The sequence below is a fragment of the Chelmon rostratus genome, chromosome 16 (assembly GCF_017976325.1).
Source record: "Chelmon rostratus isolate fCheRos1 chromosome 16, fCheRos1.pri, whole genome shotgun sequence".
Classification (NCBI taxonomy): Eukaryota; Metazoa; Chordata; class Actinopteri; order Chaetodontiformes; family Chaetodontidae; genus Chelmon; species Chelmon rostratus.
Window position 1 is genome coordinate 15,368,424 of NC_055673.1, and position 22,054 is coordinate 15,390,477.

At 43.5% G+C, this 22,054-nt stretch overlaps 1 protein-coding gene across 8 annotated transcripts in view; it reads left to right on the forward strand.

Annotated features, from left to right (window-relative positions):
- The window catches only part of LOC121619358 (cytoplasmic dynein 1 intermediate chain 1), a 48,231-nt gene that overhangs the window by 11,138 nt on the left and 15,039 nt on the right, over window positions 1-22,054 (forward strand). For all 8 annotated transcript variants that reach the window (XM_041955017.1, XM_041955013.1, XM_041955015.1 and 5 more), the window contains 4 exons: window positions 9,510-9,602; window positions 11,443-11,614; window positions 12,962-13,061; window positions 13,282-13,407. In XM_041955017.1, the coding sequence (XP_041810951.1) occupies window positions 9,510-9,602; window positions 11,443-11,614; window positions 12,962-13,061; window positions 13,282-13,407 (491 nt within the window). The remainder of the gene's footprint in view (window positions 1-9,509; window positions 9,603-11,442; window positions 11,615-12,961; window positions 13,062-13,281; window positions 13,408-22,054) is intronic.

The following is a 22,054-nucleotide window of genomic DNA, read 5'->3' on the forward strand; positions in this document are numbered from 1 at the left end:
GGCATTAAATGAGTTATTGGATTCATAGCCTTGTTTCATGTTTCTTTTAAGCAGATGTTTGCTGTTTTAGTAATATATTTCCAATTTTAGATTCTGTTTTATTCTCACTGTGACTCATGACTTCTTTTGTTAAAAGAAAAAGGCAGCAACTGAGTGACGCAGGCCATTTCGGGTCCAGATACTGATGCATATCACAACATAGCACATTATCTGTGAATGCATGAATAAGTAGGTTATATACAATGGAAAGGCCTGTTTCCTTTTACATTCACTCATATTTGCTTATTTTTCTCCATTTGTTTAGAACCTTTGTGCAAATTTTCTATAAAACATGCAACAAAATGTAAAATATGAGTGTATAAAATATAAGAGCATCCATGCCACACATAAGAATGTAAAGCCTAGTAAGCTATCAGAGAGTGTGTGTGTTGAAGCTGTGAGAGTCCTCATGTCAACAATGCAGTAAATATAGTAACCACATATAAAATGCAGGCTTATGTTAACAGCTTAGTGACACTGTTTTCTTATTGGCAGTTGTCACAGAATTGTGCTCATGCAAAGTACCGCTTGATTGGTCCTGTTTCTGCTACAGGGCATCATCAGAAGGGACAGACTTACTGTGTGGAGTCTCATAACAAAACACTCACAACTCATGAGGCTGAGGTCCTTTAAGCACCCTCAGCCTGTTTATCCCATCTCTGTCTTTGGCATTTTTTGCAATCCAGTGACGCACCGATGCATTCAAATAAAAACAGCGAATGTAACACACTCCCAGTCTACACGAAGCCGACATGACTGAGGGGTTTGTGGGCAGCCTTCAAGGTCCTGGAGGGAGGAATGTGGTTGCGTGAGTGTGTGTTTTGCATGGTTAGGTACTTATATGTTCCTGTATGTGTCTGCATATGTGCGTATATATATGTGTATGCAGCCACATATGGAAGCGCTTGTCTCATACATTGTTGTTGTTCCAGCCAGGCGGCTACAACAGACTGAGCAGACCAGAGGGTGTGTGTGTATGTGTGCGTGTATGCATGTGTGTGTTTTCTAAAGGCAAAATTCAAGGCAAATAGAGAATAACCACAGTGTGTGTGCCCAGAGGACTCTGAACAAAATGTACTGAGTTGTTTTACTTTTGAATGTGTTCCACTCTTTTTATGTTTGGTGTCCTCTGGACTTTTGAACGAGTGATTGTCTCGAGGTAGCAGCCTCGAGACATACTATTTAAACCCAGCGTGCAGGCTTGTTCACACATAAACTAACACTCCAGATCAGCCTCGGTTTTTGCCGCTATGATCCCCCCTCGTCTTTTCCCTGCAGACACACATAATCGGCCAGCATTTCTCACTTTCTCCCTTCATAAAACAACTGAGTTTGGCTTTCATCATCATTGCCCTCAAAAGGGCGCAGCCTTCACTCCCGTTTCACCCCCAAAATTGATGCAGGGTCCCAAGCGGTTTCTGCCAAAACGGCCACGGCAGTCAAAACTCAGAAAAAACTTTTGATATTAGAGAAAAATAATGTCTTTCACAGTGCGTAAGGTATTCCAAGTGAGTCACAGATGATTGCAATTTTCCCCTACGACCACCGTATAATAAGGTACATGAACCCCTTCTTCATCTCCCTCCCTCCGGCTTTCTCTCTCTCCTTGGCAAAATGGCCATCATCCGAAATAATATTTGCCATCTGATGAGTGCTTGAGATGAGTAGGAATACAGTTTCATGTGTCCCTTTTTTCCCTGTTCGACTGTTCTCCTTCTCGCTCACATTTTGTTGAATTTGACTTTTTGACGTGTGTCCCGCCCTTCCCCCTCTTTGCTGCATTTTTTATACATGTGTAAAACAACAGTGGGTCTTGAACGTTTGCCTGGGTGGTCTCCCTTGTACTCCAAGATCCCTTCGCCTCTCCAGGGGTTTTCATTTGAGAGGGTAGCGGTTCACTGCCACAGCTAGCCTGCAGCTCATAGCCCTGCTTCACTTTAGTTGTTTCAGTTTGATGTGTGTTAACCCTTTATTAGTCACATTTGTGCCATTTGACTGTTTCATACTGTCAGTTTAAACATTTCACAGACCGAGGTTTTCAACAGAGGCGGTCAATTAAACATATAAACATAAGAAGTTTGTTTTCAATTATTCATCCAGTCAAACCTGGAAATGAAATTCAACTGTCGTTCAAATCCGCTTACTTTGTTTCTGGTTGCAACCGATTCAATCCTTAAATTTCCAGATCATTGTCACAGTTTATGGCTTGACAGTTGATTGAAGTGAAATTTGATAACCATGCTGGTTTGGTGTTTGGCTGCAGTCGCGTGCTATTCTGCAAGTCTCCAGCAGGGAGCACTCTTGGCACATTAACTTGAGGACTCTGTTAAAGTCTCACCAACCAAACAGCTCACAGATTTTTATTAGAAATGAGTATCAGATCAAATAAAATTATTGGAATTATAAAGTAACAGTTTTACAACAAACATGTGTTGGCTTTTAAAGTCCTCATTTGATTGACAGAATCCCACCAGACTGAGGGGCAGTGCTTTCTTTCACTCATATACTGTAGGTACTGAGCCGAGTATGGGTTTGTATATATCTATTTGACGGTGCTGCCGAGGTGCTGTGAATAATTTTGTCTATTTTACTGCAGTCGAGAAGGATACAACCCCAAGCATCAACCCTCAGCAGGCCGATCAGGCCTGTTTGTCCCATCTGTCTGTCCGTCTCTCATTAAAACGAAATGAAACACCATCGTCATCCAAGTGGCAAACACCAATCTCTATCTGAGCCACACACACACACACAAACACACACATAGAGATGCACGAAGCCCTGTTTCTGAGTGACACAAATCCCAGCTCAGATGACGTGTTGAGAAGTGAGTCGATGCCACAGCGGCGATTTTATGTAAGACTGTTTCTTTCTGTCGGTCTGTCTCTCTCTCTCTCTCTCCCTGACGGGGTTTTTGACAGTTTGGAAAGTTTGAAGTCATGGGTTTTAATCAGGGCCTTGCGGCCGGGCTCAGAGCGTGGCGTGGCATGATGGCTCAGTTTAAAGATGTGGGTCTGGGTCGGAGCCAAGCCTGGGTGGCACTGCTAGGAAGGGGAGGCCGGGGTGAGACTGAGAGAGAGCGAAAGAGATGGCGAGAGAATCTACTCAGACTGCACCCACAGCACACAGCAGAGTTGGCCGCAGACCCCCAAAGGCCTGAATGGGCTGCATTAACGAAAGTTGATTATGTGTGGGCATGCATGTGTGCGTACGGTGTGGACTCGGGTGAACATAGACTTGAACACACACACACGCACAATGTTTGATCAGTGTGGGGAAGTGTGGTGAAGAGATGAATTAATCTGAATCATCCTGCGGGTTTTAGCCTCACCAGTTTTACATCAGGTCCTGCTGCTAATGTGTGTGTATGTGGCGAATACTTTTACCCCTACTGTGGTAATCATGACTTGATGAACCATGATGAATTTTAAATATTATTTTCTACTAAAACCAAAAAAAAAAAAAAAGAACCCAACCTGGAATAACATTAACAAACTGGAGTAAAAGAGTGTAAAGGATGATCAGCAGCCGACATTTTCTGCTTCAACCTAAATAAACCTTAGACCGCTCCCTTGGGGAAAAAAGTATTTTTACAAACAATTACTCAACATCTGACTGACTTTGTGCGAATACATTTTACGTGCAAGAAGTTGCAACAGTGGACTGATGCACATAGTTCATGCTGTATTGTTTTTGTACAGCCTCGCCTGTCTGTCTTGACCATCTACAGATCGGTGAGATTCTTCAGCAGGTTGGACCGCCCTCTCACCTCTCAGCAAACGATCTGTTCGACTTACTTACCCATCAATTTACTGTCCAACCTGACTGACAGAGGTCCCCAAAGTGTTACCAGTGTTTCTCTGTGTTCAGAAAGTGAAGAGTTTTGCGTGAGTCCAGCTAAGTATTAACAAAATCTGGCAATCTGTCTTAGTTCAACAAGACAGTTGTGAGTGGCTGCAAGGCGTGCACAGAGCATGACTGCTCTAACTGTCAAAATCATGAAAAATAAGGCTGAGCAGTGTGTATTTTAATCTTTGGCTTTCCACTCAGGATGGTTTGTTCCATATGGCGGAAAACATGATGTTTCTCCTTTAATATCCCAAAGCAAAAAGACTCAAGCTGTCGAGCCAAATGGTGCGAGAACCTCTAAGGATTGAGAAGAGCCACAGAACTGCTTTCCCAGTGTTGCTGTCTGATTTATGTATTTAGAGTAGAGATTATACTGTTTGCTACATTTGTGCAGAATCATCTCATAGATACGCATCTTTAAAAAAAAGTCATTGTGGTTGGTGCCAAGAATAATATCTTGTGTGGCAAGAGAAATTTCCTGTAGGCCTGTCGTATCACATTTTATTCATTGTAGAATTGCGTCATCTTATCTGTGACCTCTATTATTATTTCAGTCCTATAAAATCATTGTGGTTATATAAATCTTCTTTTTTTGGTACTTGGATAACAAGGATTATGTTACTGGAGGTGGGACAAATAAAAGTGAGAAAATTCCCCTGATGCCTCAGGTCATTTGTAATGTATGCAGAGGTGAAGTGGATGCAGTGTGTGCTCAGTCTTCCTCTAACAATAAGAGTTGTTTTCAGTGAAGTTAATGCATGTGTGCGTGTGTGTGTGTTTGTCGTGCCAGGGCCACATTAGAGGGGCCTTTCAAGTCATGTCGGCATCCTCCTACTCCTCTGCATAGTGCTTGTGTTGTGGTCTGCTCGACAGCCAACCTCCCAGAACCCCTGCGAACTCTCTCAGTATGTGTGTGTGTGTGTGGTTGAGTGTGCATGTGTGTGCTTATATGAATGTGTATATAAAGTTATAGGGTTATTCCCAGTGCGGGGGATCCCCCAAAATCCTGGTCTTGTGTTTCCGCCGCCTCCTCTCTGTCATATCAGTATCTCTCTTTCTTTGTGATTAATACAATAGAGATCTATAAAAATTATGAGTACTGTCAACTTCGATTGTGTGTGACTCAGTTTAGTAGTCACCTCCATACTGCTATGATAAGTCTGCAGCCCTGCCACCACAAAGTAGTCGATGACAAACTTTGGGCCCGGTCTCATCCTCCCCTCCCCTCCACACACACACAGTTCTCTTTGATAACTATGCCAGTCGCTCCAAGCATGCGCTAACACATTTCAGCACACTAGCACGTACTGTGAATTGGTATCAGAATAAAAGGTTTGCTCACGCTTTGATCCCTACCAAACAGAACACATGCTAGCACATCATTGCCGTGACACACCGTGCCGGTGGGCTTTGTGCACCAGCCGAAGGGGAAGCAGGAGACAGTGGCGTTCATCTTTTTATATGCCGTCAGTATCTTTCAAACTCTCCTCTCCACATGCGCGATAGTAGCTGCCTACTGTGAAATAATACAAGATGTTTAAGCTAATGAAACTCTCAGCGGTGTATCAGCCTTCATTAAGACTATGTTTTCTTTATTCCACAAACAGATCAGCCCATTACTCTCACATGAAGTATTTCACTCTTCTCTAAGTCCATAAAAGCAATAATGATGCCTCTACTGGCTAACAAGAGCCTCATGCACAGAAAACATGATGATAAAGTGTCAATTAGTCTCAATATAGTTGCTAGTTGCATTGTAATTGCTAGCTACCTTAACTAATTAAGAGGATTTTTGAAAGAGAGACAGGTCCTGTCAGTGTATAAGAACGTATAAGATTGTAAGATTATTAATTTTTTGAATATTATACTTTAGAGGTAGCAGCTGTGTTGCATAAACAACAGAAGAGAATTGTCTTTTACTGTATATGATATTTGATATGCAAAAAGGACAGAAGAACGGAGTCAAACTACATTACTGTGTTACAGTAGTTATTAGTAGACATTAATAAGTCTATTTTTCCAACGTGGCAGAATTTAATATAAAGGAATCCATAATTTGTTTAATACAATTGCACAAATTGTAGAGCAATTCATTGTTTAGCAGAAAATCAGCTACTGTTTTTTTAATTGCTTAATCGTTAGAGTAAAAGTAAAAATGAGATTCAGTGGATCCAGCTTTTATAATGTGAATATTTGCTGTTCTGACAGTAATGATAGCAATGCTGAATAGGTTTGGCTGTTGGTCGGACAAAACAAGCAATCTGAAGATGTCACCATGGAGTCTGGCATTTGTACTTTATTGATTTATTTATTTACTTCAAGAGCAAATGATTAATTGAGAAAATAATCAGCAGATTACTCAAAAATAAAAATAATCATCAGTTGCAGCTCTACAAAACTGTTCACGCATGTAACACAAAAACCTCAGTCTCTCTTTTTGCTCCTTTTTAATTAGGATTTGCTTGGTATGATTCCTTTTGAGCAGAATTTTGTTACACAAGAATCAACTCAAAGTATCTGCCAATACCCAGTACTTATCTGATACCACTACTCCTTTTTCCCCAGATTTAAAAACTGTATATAGATAATTTAATGGAATCATTGTTTTGTCACAGTTAAATAACAAGAAACCTGAGTCAGCTGTCGGACTCAGTAAAAATTTTATAATGATATTAACAAAGAAGTGCTCTGACAGATGTTATAGTATTTGCACTGATATTGATCGGTGCATCCCAGATATTTACGATAATACTGAATTATTGTGCCAGCCCTAACTGACAGCGTATTGGCCAGTTTCTAGCATAATACTTAGGGAGAGTCTGACAGAGAATATGAGAGACTATGTTAGGTTTTGCTGTTACTTCCATTCTTGTTTCAAGAGTGTAATATTTCTGTGCTTCCAAACAATTTCACTGATTCAGACGCGTGTAGACATGCCCCTGCCTGCGTGTGTGTGTGCGCGTGCATGTGCATTTACAAACGCCTTTACACATTTGTGTGTACTTGTGTTAGTATCTCCACACTGTGTCCACATACCTGCTGGGCTGCACTGAATTGACTGGGCCCGGTCAGCATGAGTAAGCAGCCAGGGGAAGATTGAGGCAGCCAGATGCGGTGGCCCCGGGCTACCGAGGATATCATTACCCCGGGTGTGTAGCCGGCCAAAACGGGGGCCCCCAAGTGGAGTTTCATCAAGGTGGACCCCCGTCTGCGGCGAGGGGGAGGATACCAGTTAACCTGTTGTCCTGCAGAGAGGAGCGGTATTAAGCGGCAGGTGGAAAGAGAAAGCATCCCGTGACTCGAATGAGGTGGAAACAAGAAAGTGTGCTGATACTTGCAGGGTAGCAGGCAGACACACTCAAACTGTGGAAGATTGTCTCTTTTGATTTCCCTTCCCTGCTTCTTTTGCAACTCAACAGGAAGCCCTGCGGTGCTCCCGTGTGTGTTTGCATGTACGTTTTACATGAAGTTTCATATTATCATTTCTAACCCACGAGTCTTGCCTTCCAGTATCATTTACCGCAATATAGCTTTTGATTTACTTTGAGCACACACAGAAATGTATCTCCGAAAATTTCCATTCAAAGGAAATATCCGGGATATTTTTGGTACAGGACTTTGACAGAACAACTTGATGCATGGCCACTGGCAGCGACATCAGCAGTATCCTCATGCGGGAATTGGACCGTCTCCCCTCAGTGAGGTAACCCATAGGCCATGAATCACGCTGCCTTGCTCCAGAGTCCTGTGGTCCCGGGGGTTGACAGTTTGACTGCTCCTCAATGTGGTCTCTCTCCTCCACTCACGCTCCTCCCATCCTCATCGCCACACATTCCAACCACCGGACCGGTCACGTAAGGTCAAGAAAATAGAATAGAATAGTGAAGTTGTGTGTAATGTATCTTTTCCAACGCTGGTTAGCAGGACCCCATCCTGAAGCCTTTGCAGATTAATGGCCGCAGTTTGCAGAGGGGATGACGAAAAAACAAAACAACATCAGAGAGAAATGAAGCATGGAAGCAGAGACAAAAGGGCCTGATAGAAGGGTGTTCATGTGCTTTGTCTCTGCAGCTTGTCTGTTTTGGCAGCTCAGACACGGAGCTAGTCTGGCAGTCTGCCTGTCTGGTCCTCTCTGGTCTCTCCTCCATACTGGTGGGTCACTGGTGTTTGGATCACTACAGCTGGCTGTTAACCACCGACTTGGCCTGCACCTCACCGCCATGTGTTTGATGTAGCTCAGTCATTTATTATATACACAAAGTATGAAAATTTAAGTCATATATCAAAAACTTTCAAAACTTGGACGTAAAAAAACAAAAGAAAACACAAAGACAGGGCGAGAGAAGGATGTACCAGGGAGCCGTAAAGAATGAATAAAACGAGGCAGGAAATGATTGTTATCGTAATAGTAAAATCACGTAAGTGCTCCACCGATTACAATCACATTTGTAGCTTTTAAAGAGCAGCAGTGAGTTCATCAAAAGCTTAGTAGAAACAGACAGTTCATCCGGTGCAAGAGCGGCCCTAGAGCAAGTGGTTTTAACAGTGCCCCAGGCCATACTCCAGCTGAGTTAAACACACCCTGATGTGTGTGTGTGTGTGTGTGTGTGTCTGAGAGAGAGACATGACACGTCTGAGGGTGTGATGTAGTCACTTCCTCCCACTGGACTAAGCGACTGTTGTCAGCTTGACCCTGCGCCAGTTAACCCCTCGCCACCCCTGGCACTGCAGGCGAGGGCCCCGGGTGTGTGTGTGTGTGTGTGTGTGTGTGTGTGTGTTTGAGAGAGAGAGAGAGAAAAGACAGATTGTACGTGTGTGTGTAGAGTGTGTGTGTTGGCAGACCACAGGTGTCTGGTCACGGTGTCAGAGTGTTAAGAGGTCTTCTGAGAGGCCAGACGGCGAGGGTTACCAACACATACCCTGAGGGGTGGGGGGTGGGGGCCAGTAGCTGACAAGCAGGTGCCTGTGTTGACAGTAACCCTCCCCAACACACACACACACACACACACTACACACACTTACAATAAATCCTGGAGAGTCAAGCGTAATTGCAGAGCCTGATTGGAGGGAATGCAGAGGGAATCCCCTTATACACACACATGCACACACACATCACTGGATCTCTTTGCATGGGGGTCAAAGGTGAGAGAAAAAGAGGAGAGCACACACAACTCTGACATTTCCTGCTGTCTGTGTGTGTGTGTGTGATTTGCGTGCAGAGTGACCAATATGTCCACACATGCGGACCATGTGAGCACATGCTGCAGCAACAGCACAGAAGCGGGCACAGGCTCGTGTCTGTTCTGCTTTTCCCATGACAATGTATACTTACTAAGCACAGGCAACAGTAACAGATTCTGCAGCATTTATGCTTCACATTTTTGTACTTTCTAAAAAAAAATTGCAAATATGAGTGCGTGTGTTTGCAAATGAAACCCATTTGGACCAAATGTTAGTTAGTCAGGTGTACCGGTGCATGTCTGGGAATGATTATTTTGGTTAGAAGGGGGGGAAGGCAGTGCACAGCGGGAGGTCGAGGAAAATTGGAACAGCTGTTGATTAACATGAGTGCTCTCTCTCTCTCTCTCTCCTTCTTCCTTTTTTTTTTTACTCTCTCTCAGTAGAGGAGGAAGAGGAAGATGAGGAGATGATGGAGGCGAAGCCGGGCCCTGAGTCGGAGCAGCAGGATGATGATGACAACAGGGAAACCAAAGAAGGTACAAAGGATGGAGGGATGATGGCAGAGTGAAAATGGTCAGCTATAATCATTTCAGTGATCCTTGAACACCTCGTTAATGAAGTTTTCTTGAATCAGTACGTTTCCTCCTCCATTAATTAGCTTCATTTGTGTGTAACGGTTGTGTCAAACACAAAACTTCCCATTCTTTATCCGCCGATCTCCTTCCTCCCTCGACTTCTCACATGCTGTTGGCCAAACTGTCACGAAACACGGTCACTTGTGTGTGACACCCACATCCAGGCAGTGGGTGTATCAGATGGAAGGGTGGAGGGTTAAGGCGGGTCCAGCCTATCAGCTCCATGGCATGTGGGGGTCAGCGCTGATTAAAAACCTGTCACTTGACCCCATGACCACACTTCAAAGTGAGGAGAAATGGAGAGTGTGTGCGTGTGAGTGTGTGTGCATGTTGAGGGCTCATGTAGTAAAATATGGAGAGAGGTTGCGTAAAAATGCTAGACACACAGATGGACAGACATATTCATATTCCCAGGCATACACAACCCTGACTGTACCGAGTGTGAGTCAAACACACACACAGACAGATGCATGCACACACACACACACACTCATAAACACACAGTCATCCGTCTCCTCTTCATCCTGGCCTATTAGAAGGTCTGGCCTTTGATCTCTGCCTCTCGATTCACTTGGTCTTTTCTGACAACTCGTAAGAAATACAAAGAGATGGAGGGGATCAAAGTCAAGAGGCAGGGTAAAGGTCGATATGTGTGTGTCTGTGCGTGCCTGTGTGTGTAAAATCGCATGTGTGCTTGGGGACAGTGACTTCAAAAACCGGACGCCGTGCTGTGCAGCCATTACGTTCAAAGGGAGGCGGGTCGCTCAGAGGGCTTTGTTTTTCTCTTGTTTATGAAGTTCTTACCGTAGGGTTTTATTAAAAAAGATGCATTAGGAACTGTTTGTAGTTTATTGTGTCCTGGAAGTGATTCTGGTTTTGATAGAGATGAAGTGAATGTTAATCTGACATCCGTAGCACACGCTGTCATCTTTCTATGCTTTGCACTGCATACAGTCAGAAGCAGTAAGACGTGTGTGCTGTTGTCAGTTGTTGGAAGTAGATCGTCACAATGTCAGATGAATAGAATAAACAGACAGTTCTCAGTTTGAGGCTCATGAACAGGGATTGAGAGAAAACACTATTTCAAAACAGAAACATACCTCTGCTTTACAGGTCACATCACATAGTATTTACAGAAATGTACTATTAGATTTAATTAAATAATAACTAAATGTAACAAACAGTATATGCTTCATCAAAGGAAACATAGTTATAACATATATCAATATCTTGATGTTTTAGCAAGCTAAATTTTTTAAGAATGGCCTGTGCCAACATTGTGGAGATTAAATTTAATACAAATATATTACATTTTAAAGGAGAGAAAGGCAAAAGTTGCTTTTTTGGCATAACTGACTGGAAGAAACTTTGTCAGAAATAAAGTACTTTGGTAATCAATTGCTCATCTAAGTCAATATTCAAGAAAAAAGACCAAACATACTTTCACCGGCTATGTTTCGCTGCCTTTCTTTATCTCATAATTTTCACAAGCGTAATATCTTTGGACTAGTCGTACAATGGAAGGAATTGTTAGATTTCAACAATCAATCCGGGCTTTAAGAAAGTGTGATGGGCATTATTTACTGTTGTCTGACTTTTTATAGCACAAACAATAGCTGAGAAACTATTTGTTAGATGAATCAATAATTGAAGTAGTTGTTGTAAACCCAGGTGTTCTGTGGGTGCACTGTGAACAATGTATGCTGGTGTCTTCTATCTATGTTTGTTTTCCTTCCACCAGGCTCATTTCCGGTGCTGCGGGAGCTGACGGAGGAGGAGAGGCAGCAGATCCTGCACTCCTCTGAGTTTCAGAACTTCTTCGACTGCAGCATCCGGGTGATGGAGCGAGCCCTGGCCGAAGACGGCGACATCTTCTTCGACTACAGTGGCCGGGACCTGGAGGACAAAGAGGGGTGAGCAGGCAGGAGGCGGGAGGGCCCGGGAGGAGGAGGGAGGGAGGGAGGAAAGGAGTCTGTGTTTGCATGTGAGAGAGCACATGTGAGTGTTTACTTGCATGCCTCAAACTAAGAAATGTGCTCAGACTGACTCATGCCCACTGTGTCACTCTAGGGGCCTGGAAGCTGCTTTGTTCTTCAAAATACATGTCTTCCTGCTGATGTCACACTCTCAGGGGGTTAAAAACTCCTCTGAACTGACAACCATCATGTCTTAAAGAGCATTGTCTTGCCATCTGAAGGGCTGCCTCCAAATGGAGGTTATCAAAGTGTTGGTTGAAGTTAGAAGAGTCATAAGTGCAAAGCTGTTTTAGAATACTGCTCTGCTATTATAGAAGAATGCTGCTTTTACCAGCTCACTTCAACTTTGACCGCTGCAGCCTCAGAGGAGCATCAAGCCTGTGGTCAAATGGAGATCATGTCTAAAACAGGCCACGGCCACACGGTGCTTGACATCAGGCCTCTTCTTTTTCCACGGATGTGCTATTTGTTGAAGTTGAAACAACATAACCTACATTTCACCACCTTGTTCATTAATATTCATTCTGACATCGTACTGCAGACAAAGTGGGTCATTCACACTTATTACTGTGCATTAGTTGTAATTGACACTCAAACATGAGTCCACCTACAACCGAAGGTCTGTAAACTGGTGATACAGCTTTCTGAAGTGGCCAGTGACAAGAATCTGCATAGGATCTAGTGTGATCACAGGCAACATGTTGGCTGAACAGCCTGTCAGACAGTCCTCTCACCAGATTCCTCAGATGGCATGTGGTGAATCATCCGATGGCTGCTGTTAAGGATTATATCAAGGCATCAAGCACATCACAAAAACTTTATGGCAACATCAGCGTCCAGCTGTCGTCTTATTTAAATCACAAATACTGTACAATTCCCTTAATTTGTTAAACAGAAAAATCTGTTTTTTAAACTGTCGTAACCAAGGTGCATTTCAGTCCTTATAGACCATTTTAACTTAATCTCACTATAGTTCTGTACTTTCAGTAAATTTGTATCTCTAATAAAACTCATGGTATATAATTCTGCGTTTAGCAATCAGTAAAGTTTAGGTTTTAAAGCTTCCCGCCTTCCTTCTCACTTGCTATGGCTAGTCCACTCTGTGAATATCCAGATTGAAGGGACCTCAGCAGTGATCACAATAGACCCCTGCAGACAGAAGGCATTTTTTTCTTGGCAGGTACCCATTTATGTCCATTATGCGACTGGGACAAACCGCTGTCTTTGGGTTTGATCACAAAGTGACCCTTTGACTGTGACCTCTCCTGTCTTTTCTTTTCTCAGAGACTTGGGTAGCGGTTCCAGCCTGTCCTTCAGCAGACTCTTCTATGACGAACACTGGTCGAAACATCGCGTGATCACCTGCCTCGACTGGTCCCCTCAGGTGAGGCCCAAAGTCTTCTGTGTGTCACATTGAATTCAACGGTGCATGAAGGAAAAAATTTTCCAGAATTTGAAGACGTAGAACCAGTTATACAGGTGTTAGGTATCACTATTAGAAAAATGCTTTATACAATTTTGAATTCATGTTTGGGATCAGCTGTTTCTCTTCATTGCTGTATTCTTTGTTTTTTCATCCCTCTCCTCCTCTCTCTCTCTCTCAGTATCCTGAGTTGCTGGTCGCCTCCTATAACAATAATGAAGATGCTCCTCATGAACCGGATGGTGTTGCCCTTGTATGGAACATCAAGTTTAAGAAGGCCACACCAGAGTACGTCTTTCACTGTCAGGTACTTGGTTCTTCTGGTTCTTATACTTCCTATTTACAAAACTACATGATGGGAGTCATGATTGCAGGTTGCGGTTTTGGGGCAGTTGTTCCTAAGAGTAAACTTGGTTGGTTGCAGGTATGAAAAGGCGAAAAATGAACAAAACTTCGTTCTCTCGTCTCCTTGTTTGCCTCTCAGAATTTTATATCCAAAAGCACCGTTCTTCTCCTTCTTTGTCACACCTTATCTGGTATATTGGCCCATCCAGTGATTGACAGCTTGTTCCTCTTTCCTACCCTATAATGACAGCACGTTTGTGACTGAAAAATAAAGAGTGAAGCAAAGGGAAATGAAAGGCAGCACCACATGCATTCATTTGACCCTCAAGATTGGATTATAGCTGAACGCTGCCACCGGAGGCCAGTTTTAATGCAAGAAACTTCAGTTTTGGTGGGAAAGAAACCCACTGATGGGTGTGATGCTAATAGCAAATGACACTGAGAAAACGGTAGAGAGGGGAGGGAGGGAGGGAGGGGAGAAAGGATGGAAGGATTGGGTGTGAGGGCTTCACGGCTCCCACGAGACAGGCGAGGCCATATAGAGACGTCTTGGTAGTAATATGATGTGGCCTACCACTTCCTAATCCAACGCTGCCACATGTGTGTGTTAGCCCACCCACATTGATGCTGCCTCTAATGTCAGCAGTGCAGCGTTTCCCAATAATTGACAAGTCTGCTCATACACATCACTGCAAATGTGGAAATACACCTGCAAGGGTATTAATGTCAGATGCATTCACCTCACTGCTTAGAAATAATGCGAGAAATGCACACACATAATCTCACATTCTAGCCTAATTCAAACAGGGGAAATAGAATTTCGGCCTTTTTCTGAAACACACAGAACCACGTGCTGCAGCAAACTGCACGCTGCGTGAAAATATTTCGATACGAAGCTTGCCATATAAGACCAGCTCCATAATGGATTTTTAAAGCACTCCATTCTTTCACTGCACCATAATTTATGCCGCTGCTGAAATCCATGTGGTCGCACGGATAGATTACAGCTATGCATCTTGTAGCTGTAGAATTCAGTAGTTTTTCCATATGGCTCTCTGAGGAAATATGTGCAGTACATCTGACTTTATTAACAATGCGGTTTTCTGAGCATGACAGTCTGTGAATTGTCAGTGTTTGAATATTGGACATTTTGGGAAGGAGGATATTTGGGGAAGCAGCTGATAAAAATGCTTAATGCTTAGTTGGTCAAAAGGGGGCAATCGGCTGTTAATGTGCACAACAGTGCAGTTTAAATGTGCTCACTGGAATAGAGAAATATATAAAAAACCCCTGAAACATAACAAAGTGTTGCCATTGTTTTTGATCGTCACACATACAGACCACTTCTACAAATGCCTGCAGACCTGTTCACATGCATGAGAGTTGTGAGAAGTGAGTGTTTACTGGAAAGATGTGCATTAGATGAAGTGATATCAGATGGAGAAGAGACAGAAGAAAAACTGAGGGAGAACAGAAACTCCCAAGTGCCTCACTTTCCTCCCCTGCTCCCCCCATGTTAGTCAGTGTGTTGGTCTGGCCTGGGGCTGTGCCACGGTCGTTTCATGAGGGGACAAGGGAAAGTCAGCGAAAGAAAAACAGAAATATACAAAGAAAGATAGAGTTGGGAGCAAATGAGCAGGGACTTAGCAATGGAGTGCCCATATAAACAGTAGAGGATAAAACTGAGTGGAAAGACAAAGAGAGAAGAGGTTGCCAGTCATTTGGAATCCGCCATGACTTCTCCTGTCACTGCTGGATCTGGATGAAAGGAGCGCAGGAGCGGTTAGACGAGAGGAGAGACTTTTCTTTTTTCTTGCTCTTTCTATCTGCGGGGCCTTTTGCAAACAGAGTCGCGACTCTCTAGTTAGCCGCGGATCAGATGGCTCTTAATGTGCGAGCATGTTCTGCCGTTTAACCCCCCAAAACCACAGGGCCGGGTGCCTCTTCCCCTCTCTGTCTCCACTTTCTCCGAGTTTTCTTTTCACCTTCCACCTCCCGTCCCTGGCTGAAAGGAACAGAGAGGCGGGCTGTCCACGTGCTTTTTTCCTCGCATCTGTAAACGCACACACTCGCTGTTTACTGTGCACACGCATTACACGCACACACACACACACGTGCACATTGGTTTGCACTCGCGGCAGCAGACGCTTGACCTGCAGCCATTTTTGCTTCCCGCAGAAGCAGCAGATAGAGAGGTAGATAGCTGACGGGTGTATGCACATGTTGTATATGTGAGCATTATACACATGTGGAAAGGCTGCGGCGTGTGTGTGTGTGTGGAGGATACAAAAGAATGACAGTGCTGGATCAGTACTGGAGGGTTGGGTTTGTGGTTGAGGTCTGGTTCAGCAGGAGCTTTATTGTATAAGGCTATGGCTTATAGAAGGCTTCATGTTTCAGATGGGGTTTTGGTGAGGTCAAGCTTCTATATTTCTTGTCTGGCTGCATGCAGTTTGGTGAATGGGCTTAGAATGCAAAATTTTCCTTTTTAACATTTAACCTCATATTCAGGGTTTTTGCCTTAACAAGGGCAGTGTTTGTTTTTGGGGCTAGATAATCTCAGTTGTTTCCAGTGCAGTTTTATTATTTTCTGGCCTTTTTGGAGCTTGATGCAGTTTCTATCTGCACTGGACTCTGCACATGATTTCTTAAAGAACAACAAGCTGCAGGATTTATATACTTTGCAGTAGCGTTGTTAGGGTTTATGTCCTTGCCGTGCTGGTGTGGTGGAAATTGAACAATCTGAAAAGCTTGTGTCGGTTTGATATTGGGAGGAGTCTCAGTGTGTCTGACTTAGGGCAATCTGGGAATTGTGCACAAACATTTTTGGCAGTATTCAGCAGTGTTGTAATATTGCATTCTACTGCAATGCAATAGTTAGACAGACAGGTCCTGTTTTGACAAATGTTGTTCCCCTGTGGACTAAACAAATCTGACAGTTATGCGTTCAGCGCTCCATCTCTTTCTCTGCTTCCTGCTTTGCTCTGTCCTGCCCTCCAAGTCTTTACTCTCTTATTTATTGACCTCACTCTTCTTTATTACAACATGTACACAGGAACACAGTGGCCTTTAAGGTTGTTGTCATTTTTTTGCTTTTCGCCAATGTTGATCATGAAATTTGAGGGTTTCGTTGGCTCTGAGGATTAAAACTAAAATATTAAAAGCAATTGAGTGTCGAATTCCAGAGTAATTTCTCTGCAGATTTATCAGTGCAATAGTAATGAAGTCATAAAGTAATAGGAAGTAATTTATAGTAATGAATGGTATTTAGCCTCAGTGAAGACGAAAAGTCTCGTCAAAGCATTTTCATACAAAAATGCAGTTTTATATGTGCACATCTAAATACATTTGGTTATTTATGCCCCTTTTTCTTTCAGCTATTGTTATTCTTTCTCTGGTTAATGTAACATGTGTTTGATTATCATGAAATGCATTATACAAATTAAATATACCATTGTTCTCTAACTCTGCTAACTCTAGACAGTGAATAAACCATATCTGAAATTAAACAAAACAAGGGGGGCTTTTGCAATCCCCTTAAGGGCTCGTGGCAGTTTCGTGACCCCACTTTAGGAGCCATTGATCTGTAATATAGTGGAGGAAGTGTGTGCTCCATCAGCGCGAGTGTGCGAGGGGCCACCGCTGCTGTGGATTCTCGTACCAGTTGAGCGTGCCTCCCCTCATCACGGCCGTCCCAGCAGTTGGACCCATCATCACCCCGTCCCAGTTGGGTCCAATCTTGTAACTTCACACCAGCCTCTCAAGTGGGCAAAGTCGCACCACATTAAAGGGGCTGTTTGACTTAAAACCTCTGCTGAAGCCCCCAAACCACACGCCTCCCTGCAACAACCCCTGCTGCTACTGTCAAATCCCATTGGACTCAGGCATATTTTTATTAATATCTCGCTGCCTTGCGTCAGTCCCGAGGCCTTTGGCACTTCCAGAAAGGTGGAGTAAGAGAAGCAAAGCAGGAGGGGAGGAGAGTGGGAGGCAGGGCGAAGGTAGAGAGTGTAAGAAAGAGAGAAAAGCGCAACTGGATTATTAATAGGCCTCGTCTATGTGAAATTACACTGGACGATGAATTCATAAAGCTTAGCAAAGAAATCCTGTAAGTGCTAAATACATGTAGCTTCTACTGTCGAATTTTACAGTAAATTAGAGGATTTTCTTCAAATTGACTGTGGTGTTATGTGGAGATTTTAAAGGCAGTCAAGCCTTACTCGGTGTGAGAAGAAAACAGGGAGAAAAACCTGGTGTCACCCTCAGGGTCTGGGTGTTGAACATAAAACCAAAAGTCTGTGAGTATGGCAAATAAATTTGGCATCAAATTTGCTTTCCTGCCAAGAGTTAAACAAGAAGATCGATACCACTCTCATATCTGTCCATTAAGTACTAAACTACAGCCAACAGCTGGTAAGCTTAGCTTAGCATAAGGGCTGGAAATGGGGAAAACAGCAAGCCAAAATCTGCAAAAGCCAAAAGCTCCTCTAAAGCTCCAGAAGCTACAGGAACAAAAAAGGTGTAAGAACAGCCACCGCAAAGTCGTGGAGTCCCCAAACCCTCAGCAAAAAGTAATTAAGCATATTAAGCCAAAGTGTTAAAACTGTTTATTTAAAAAACACCCCCTAAGCCAAGGTATCAAGAGAAATGTTGTTTTGGTATAAGTACCAAACTCCAGACTTGGTTTTGCACCAATATTAAAAAATGTTGATACCCAGCTCAGTTAGGTGAGCGTGGTATTGTTATCCTATAAATGCAACTGATATAAAGTGGAAAACAGACCTGAGGAGGAACTGGTAGCATGTATGTCCCAAGTTTCAATATCAGAGTAGAATACATGATATTTGCATCAGGAATCCAACATTAAAGCCACAAACCAGCAAAAGTAAAAATATGAGCCAAGTAAACAAACAAGATATGGAAAATGAAGGGAAGGGAGTTGTAGGAGGCAGAGAAAGGCCTGCTTGTGTTCCCAGAGCCTCCTCCTTCGTGCTCTCTCTCCGTCAAACCCTCATTCTTTGCCTGGTGAAATTGAGACTCGACTTGGTATTTCTCCCTCCTTGCCAGAAACCACAGAGTGACAAAATCCGTGGGGTGTCATAAACGAGCGAAGCCAGGGGGAGAAAGGGAGGAGAAAGGTGGTCGGGAGGAGGGGGGAGAGGCCGAGACGCGGGGATGCAAGGGAAGACAGTCGGATCCATCTGGTCCTGATAAGGCAGAGTGGAAAACAGATGAGTGCGGTGAGCAGGGGGGAGAAGGGATGGAGCGTGGATCTACTCGGGAGGACATACTGTCTGGCGTGCCCTGTCAGCCCCCACCCACCCGCAAAGCTTTTTCCTTCTCACCAGAACGCTCTTGCTCCATTTCTGCCTTCCCAAGCCGACTTAAGCAACAGTTTGTTGCCCGAGGAAAGAACGAAAGAGAGTAGGAGGCAACAAAGGAGGGAGTGTTCGCCTCTCTCCAGCCTTCTTTCACTCTCTGTCATTCCTTCAAACCTCCCTAATCCCTCGCTGGGTGCCATCTTTCATCACGGCCTACCATGTGTGTATTATCCTCTACAGAACACTTCCCATTAATATAATAAGGGCTGCCAGAAGCACTTAGCCTTGTGAGCCTTGTGTGAGATATGGTAGATGATACTTTGCGTGTGTGAGTTTCTCTCTCATGCACACACACACACACACACACACACACACACACACACACACACACACACACACACACACACACACACAGGCAGACACAACAGACCTGGCCCGAGGAAAGAAATGAAACCCACTGTTCTGACTGCGAGAGTGTCTCCCTGTAAAACTTCCACAATTTATCTCGGGCCCAATATAGCGAAGTGATTCTCTCCGCTGCTTTTTCTTCCGGGAGCTGTCACTCCCCACATCCTCTCCGTCTGGGCTGGCAGGAGATGACTTGGCAGGTGTCTGACCCACGCTGCATGCGAGATGAGAACCATCCACAGAGCCACTCTGCGTTTGGAAATGAAATGTCAGGCTCAGTATCCAGTCAGGCCTGATATGGAGATGCAATCATAGCGGGAGGACTGCCGACACGAGAGCTGTTGAGGTGTTATTTAGACAGATGTGGTGCTCGTACGACTGGTATGTCCAGACTTATGAATCTGGGATGAAGAGGAGCTGCAGGGGATGGGAGGAGTGTGGCCGCCTTTGATCTAAAGGAGAAGTTCAACATTTTGGGGGAAATATGCTGATTCAATGAGTTTGATGAGTCTGTATGCTAAGTATGAAGGGTCAGACAGGAAAAGGCTAACTTAGCTTAGCACAAAGATTGGAAACAGGGGCAGGCAGCTAGCATCAGACCTCTGAAGCGCCTCTATTTAACGCTTTGTATCTCATTTGTTTAATACACACAAAAACCAAGGTGCAAAAACATCAATTTGTCAAACACTAACTTCCTGGTGCTCTCGGCCAAGAAATAGGCCCGGCTAGCTTTTTTCATCTCTTTCCAGTCTTTGTGCTAAGCTAAGTTAGCCGGCTGCTGGCTGTAGCTTCGTATTCACTGCACAGCTGTGAGAGTGATCTCGACCTTCTCATTTTACTCTCAGCGAGAAAGCGAATACACACGATCCCAAAATGTCAAACTTCTCCTTTAATTCAGAACTTCAGCTTTACACAGAAAATATTTCATACTGTCATGTTTACACGCTGTGAAATCAGTTTCCTCTAATATATGCAAAAGCAGTAGTTGAGTCATTGATGGCAAAGTCTCATGAATGAATAAAAAGTAGACAGAAAGACCTCAGAAATCCAGTCAAAATGTAATCAAGCGCTCCATAATTCAGCTCCAAAGTCAGTCATTAATTTCCTACATGACATCCAAATTGAGAATCCGCTTTCGAGTGTCAAGCAATTCCCCTTGAGCTTAAATCATAAACTTCCTTATAGCGCGGGACAAATTGATCCTATTTCAGCACCAGATGACATGCAGTGCATTTTAAAAGTCATATAACTCCAAAACATATGTGCCGACGTGACATTTGATTAGAAGCATTTAGGGAGGACGGCTTTAATGTTTAGTCCAAGTCGCTGCTGGCAGGCGCCTCAAAGCGCACTGTCGGGACAAAGTCGGGCTAATTTTCAGTAGCTCTTTCACTAAGCCTGACAGTACATGAGGGGAATGATGGCATAACCTGTGGTTTCTCAAAGAGGGGGACTCAGAGTTTAGTCAGGATTTTTCCTCTTAAGATGGGGACACTGATAGGGCTCAGGAGTTAAACTAACATATGGAGCAAATAGAGGGGGCTCTTGATTTGATTTGGCTTCTCTTTGTCATTACTCATGTGGGGTAGAGATGTTTACTTAGGGTGATAACTGGTGGAAGAACGACAAGTAAGAGTAGAGAGCAGGGATGTTTTCTATTTGCTTGTGGATTTGCGTGTTTATTTTTCATTTTTGATGGTGTTAATAGTAAAAGTGAGGTCGTATCGGTCCTTACTGGGAACATCAAAGAGACGAAGGTCTCTGCAGCGAGTTTAAAGATAATGGTATTAATATATTTGAGGCAGTATTCAGCCTATGTTGTACTCCAGATTGTTCCAATTTAACAAAGATGTTTAAAATTCAAATGAGAAATGACACTTTTATAACAGTCTTATGGTTCCTATCTATTTAGGCATAAAGACGGAGGAAAATGTCAGTATTAAAGGAGTTAAAGAGACAGACGTTTTGGGAAATACACTTTGATTTGCTTGCTTTCTTGAGTTTGATGAGGAGATCGGTTTTAGATTTGTAGGATAAACATGAAGCTACAGGCAGCAGCTTATTAGCTTAGCTTAGCATGAAGCCTGGGAACAAAGGGAAACAGCTAACCTGGCTTTAAAGGTGTCGTTTTAACAAACAAAATAAAACACGTTGAAGACGTCCTGGTAGGTGAGCAGCGGTATCGACCTTCTCATATAACGCTCAGCAAGAAAGCAAATAAGTGTATTTCCCATAATGTCAAACTATTCTTTTATAGCTATTAGATATTGTTCATGCTTCCTTCACTCTACTCTTCCAGAGGCTGAACACCGTCCAGAGTTTCCCTGCTTTTTGAAGACTGATGAGTGGTTGTGGTTGTGGAACCATGTGCACGTGTGTGTTCATATACCTCTTTAGTGGATGTGTGTGTGCTTGTGTACAGAGATGACAGAGAGGGCAGGACTTGGGTTCATTAGCCCACCGATGGAGTCAGATGGTGGGGGGGCAGGCCTCAGACAGCAGCCTGTCAGACAACCACAGAGTGTAAAGGTCATCCTAAAACTGACATAAAAAACTAAAAACTGAAAAGATGTTAAAGGGTGGTCTAGATGAAGGTAAACTTATTCATGCCTACATCACTGCACCCTGAAGTAGTTTTACTGTGAAACACCTTGTTTCAGTATGTTTTTGGACTTTTAGCCTCTGTGCATGTGGTCCAGGTTAGGAATATTTTGTTTAAAGAATGTAGACAAAAGGATGCAACAATCATAATATAGTCTTGTCTTTAGACAGTTATGTACGATTTGGACATTCTTTTAATGTAATTGTTTGTGCATTTACTGTACACATCACACATAGAATAAAGCTTACACATTTTAATGTAGCGAATAGAATATGGCC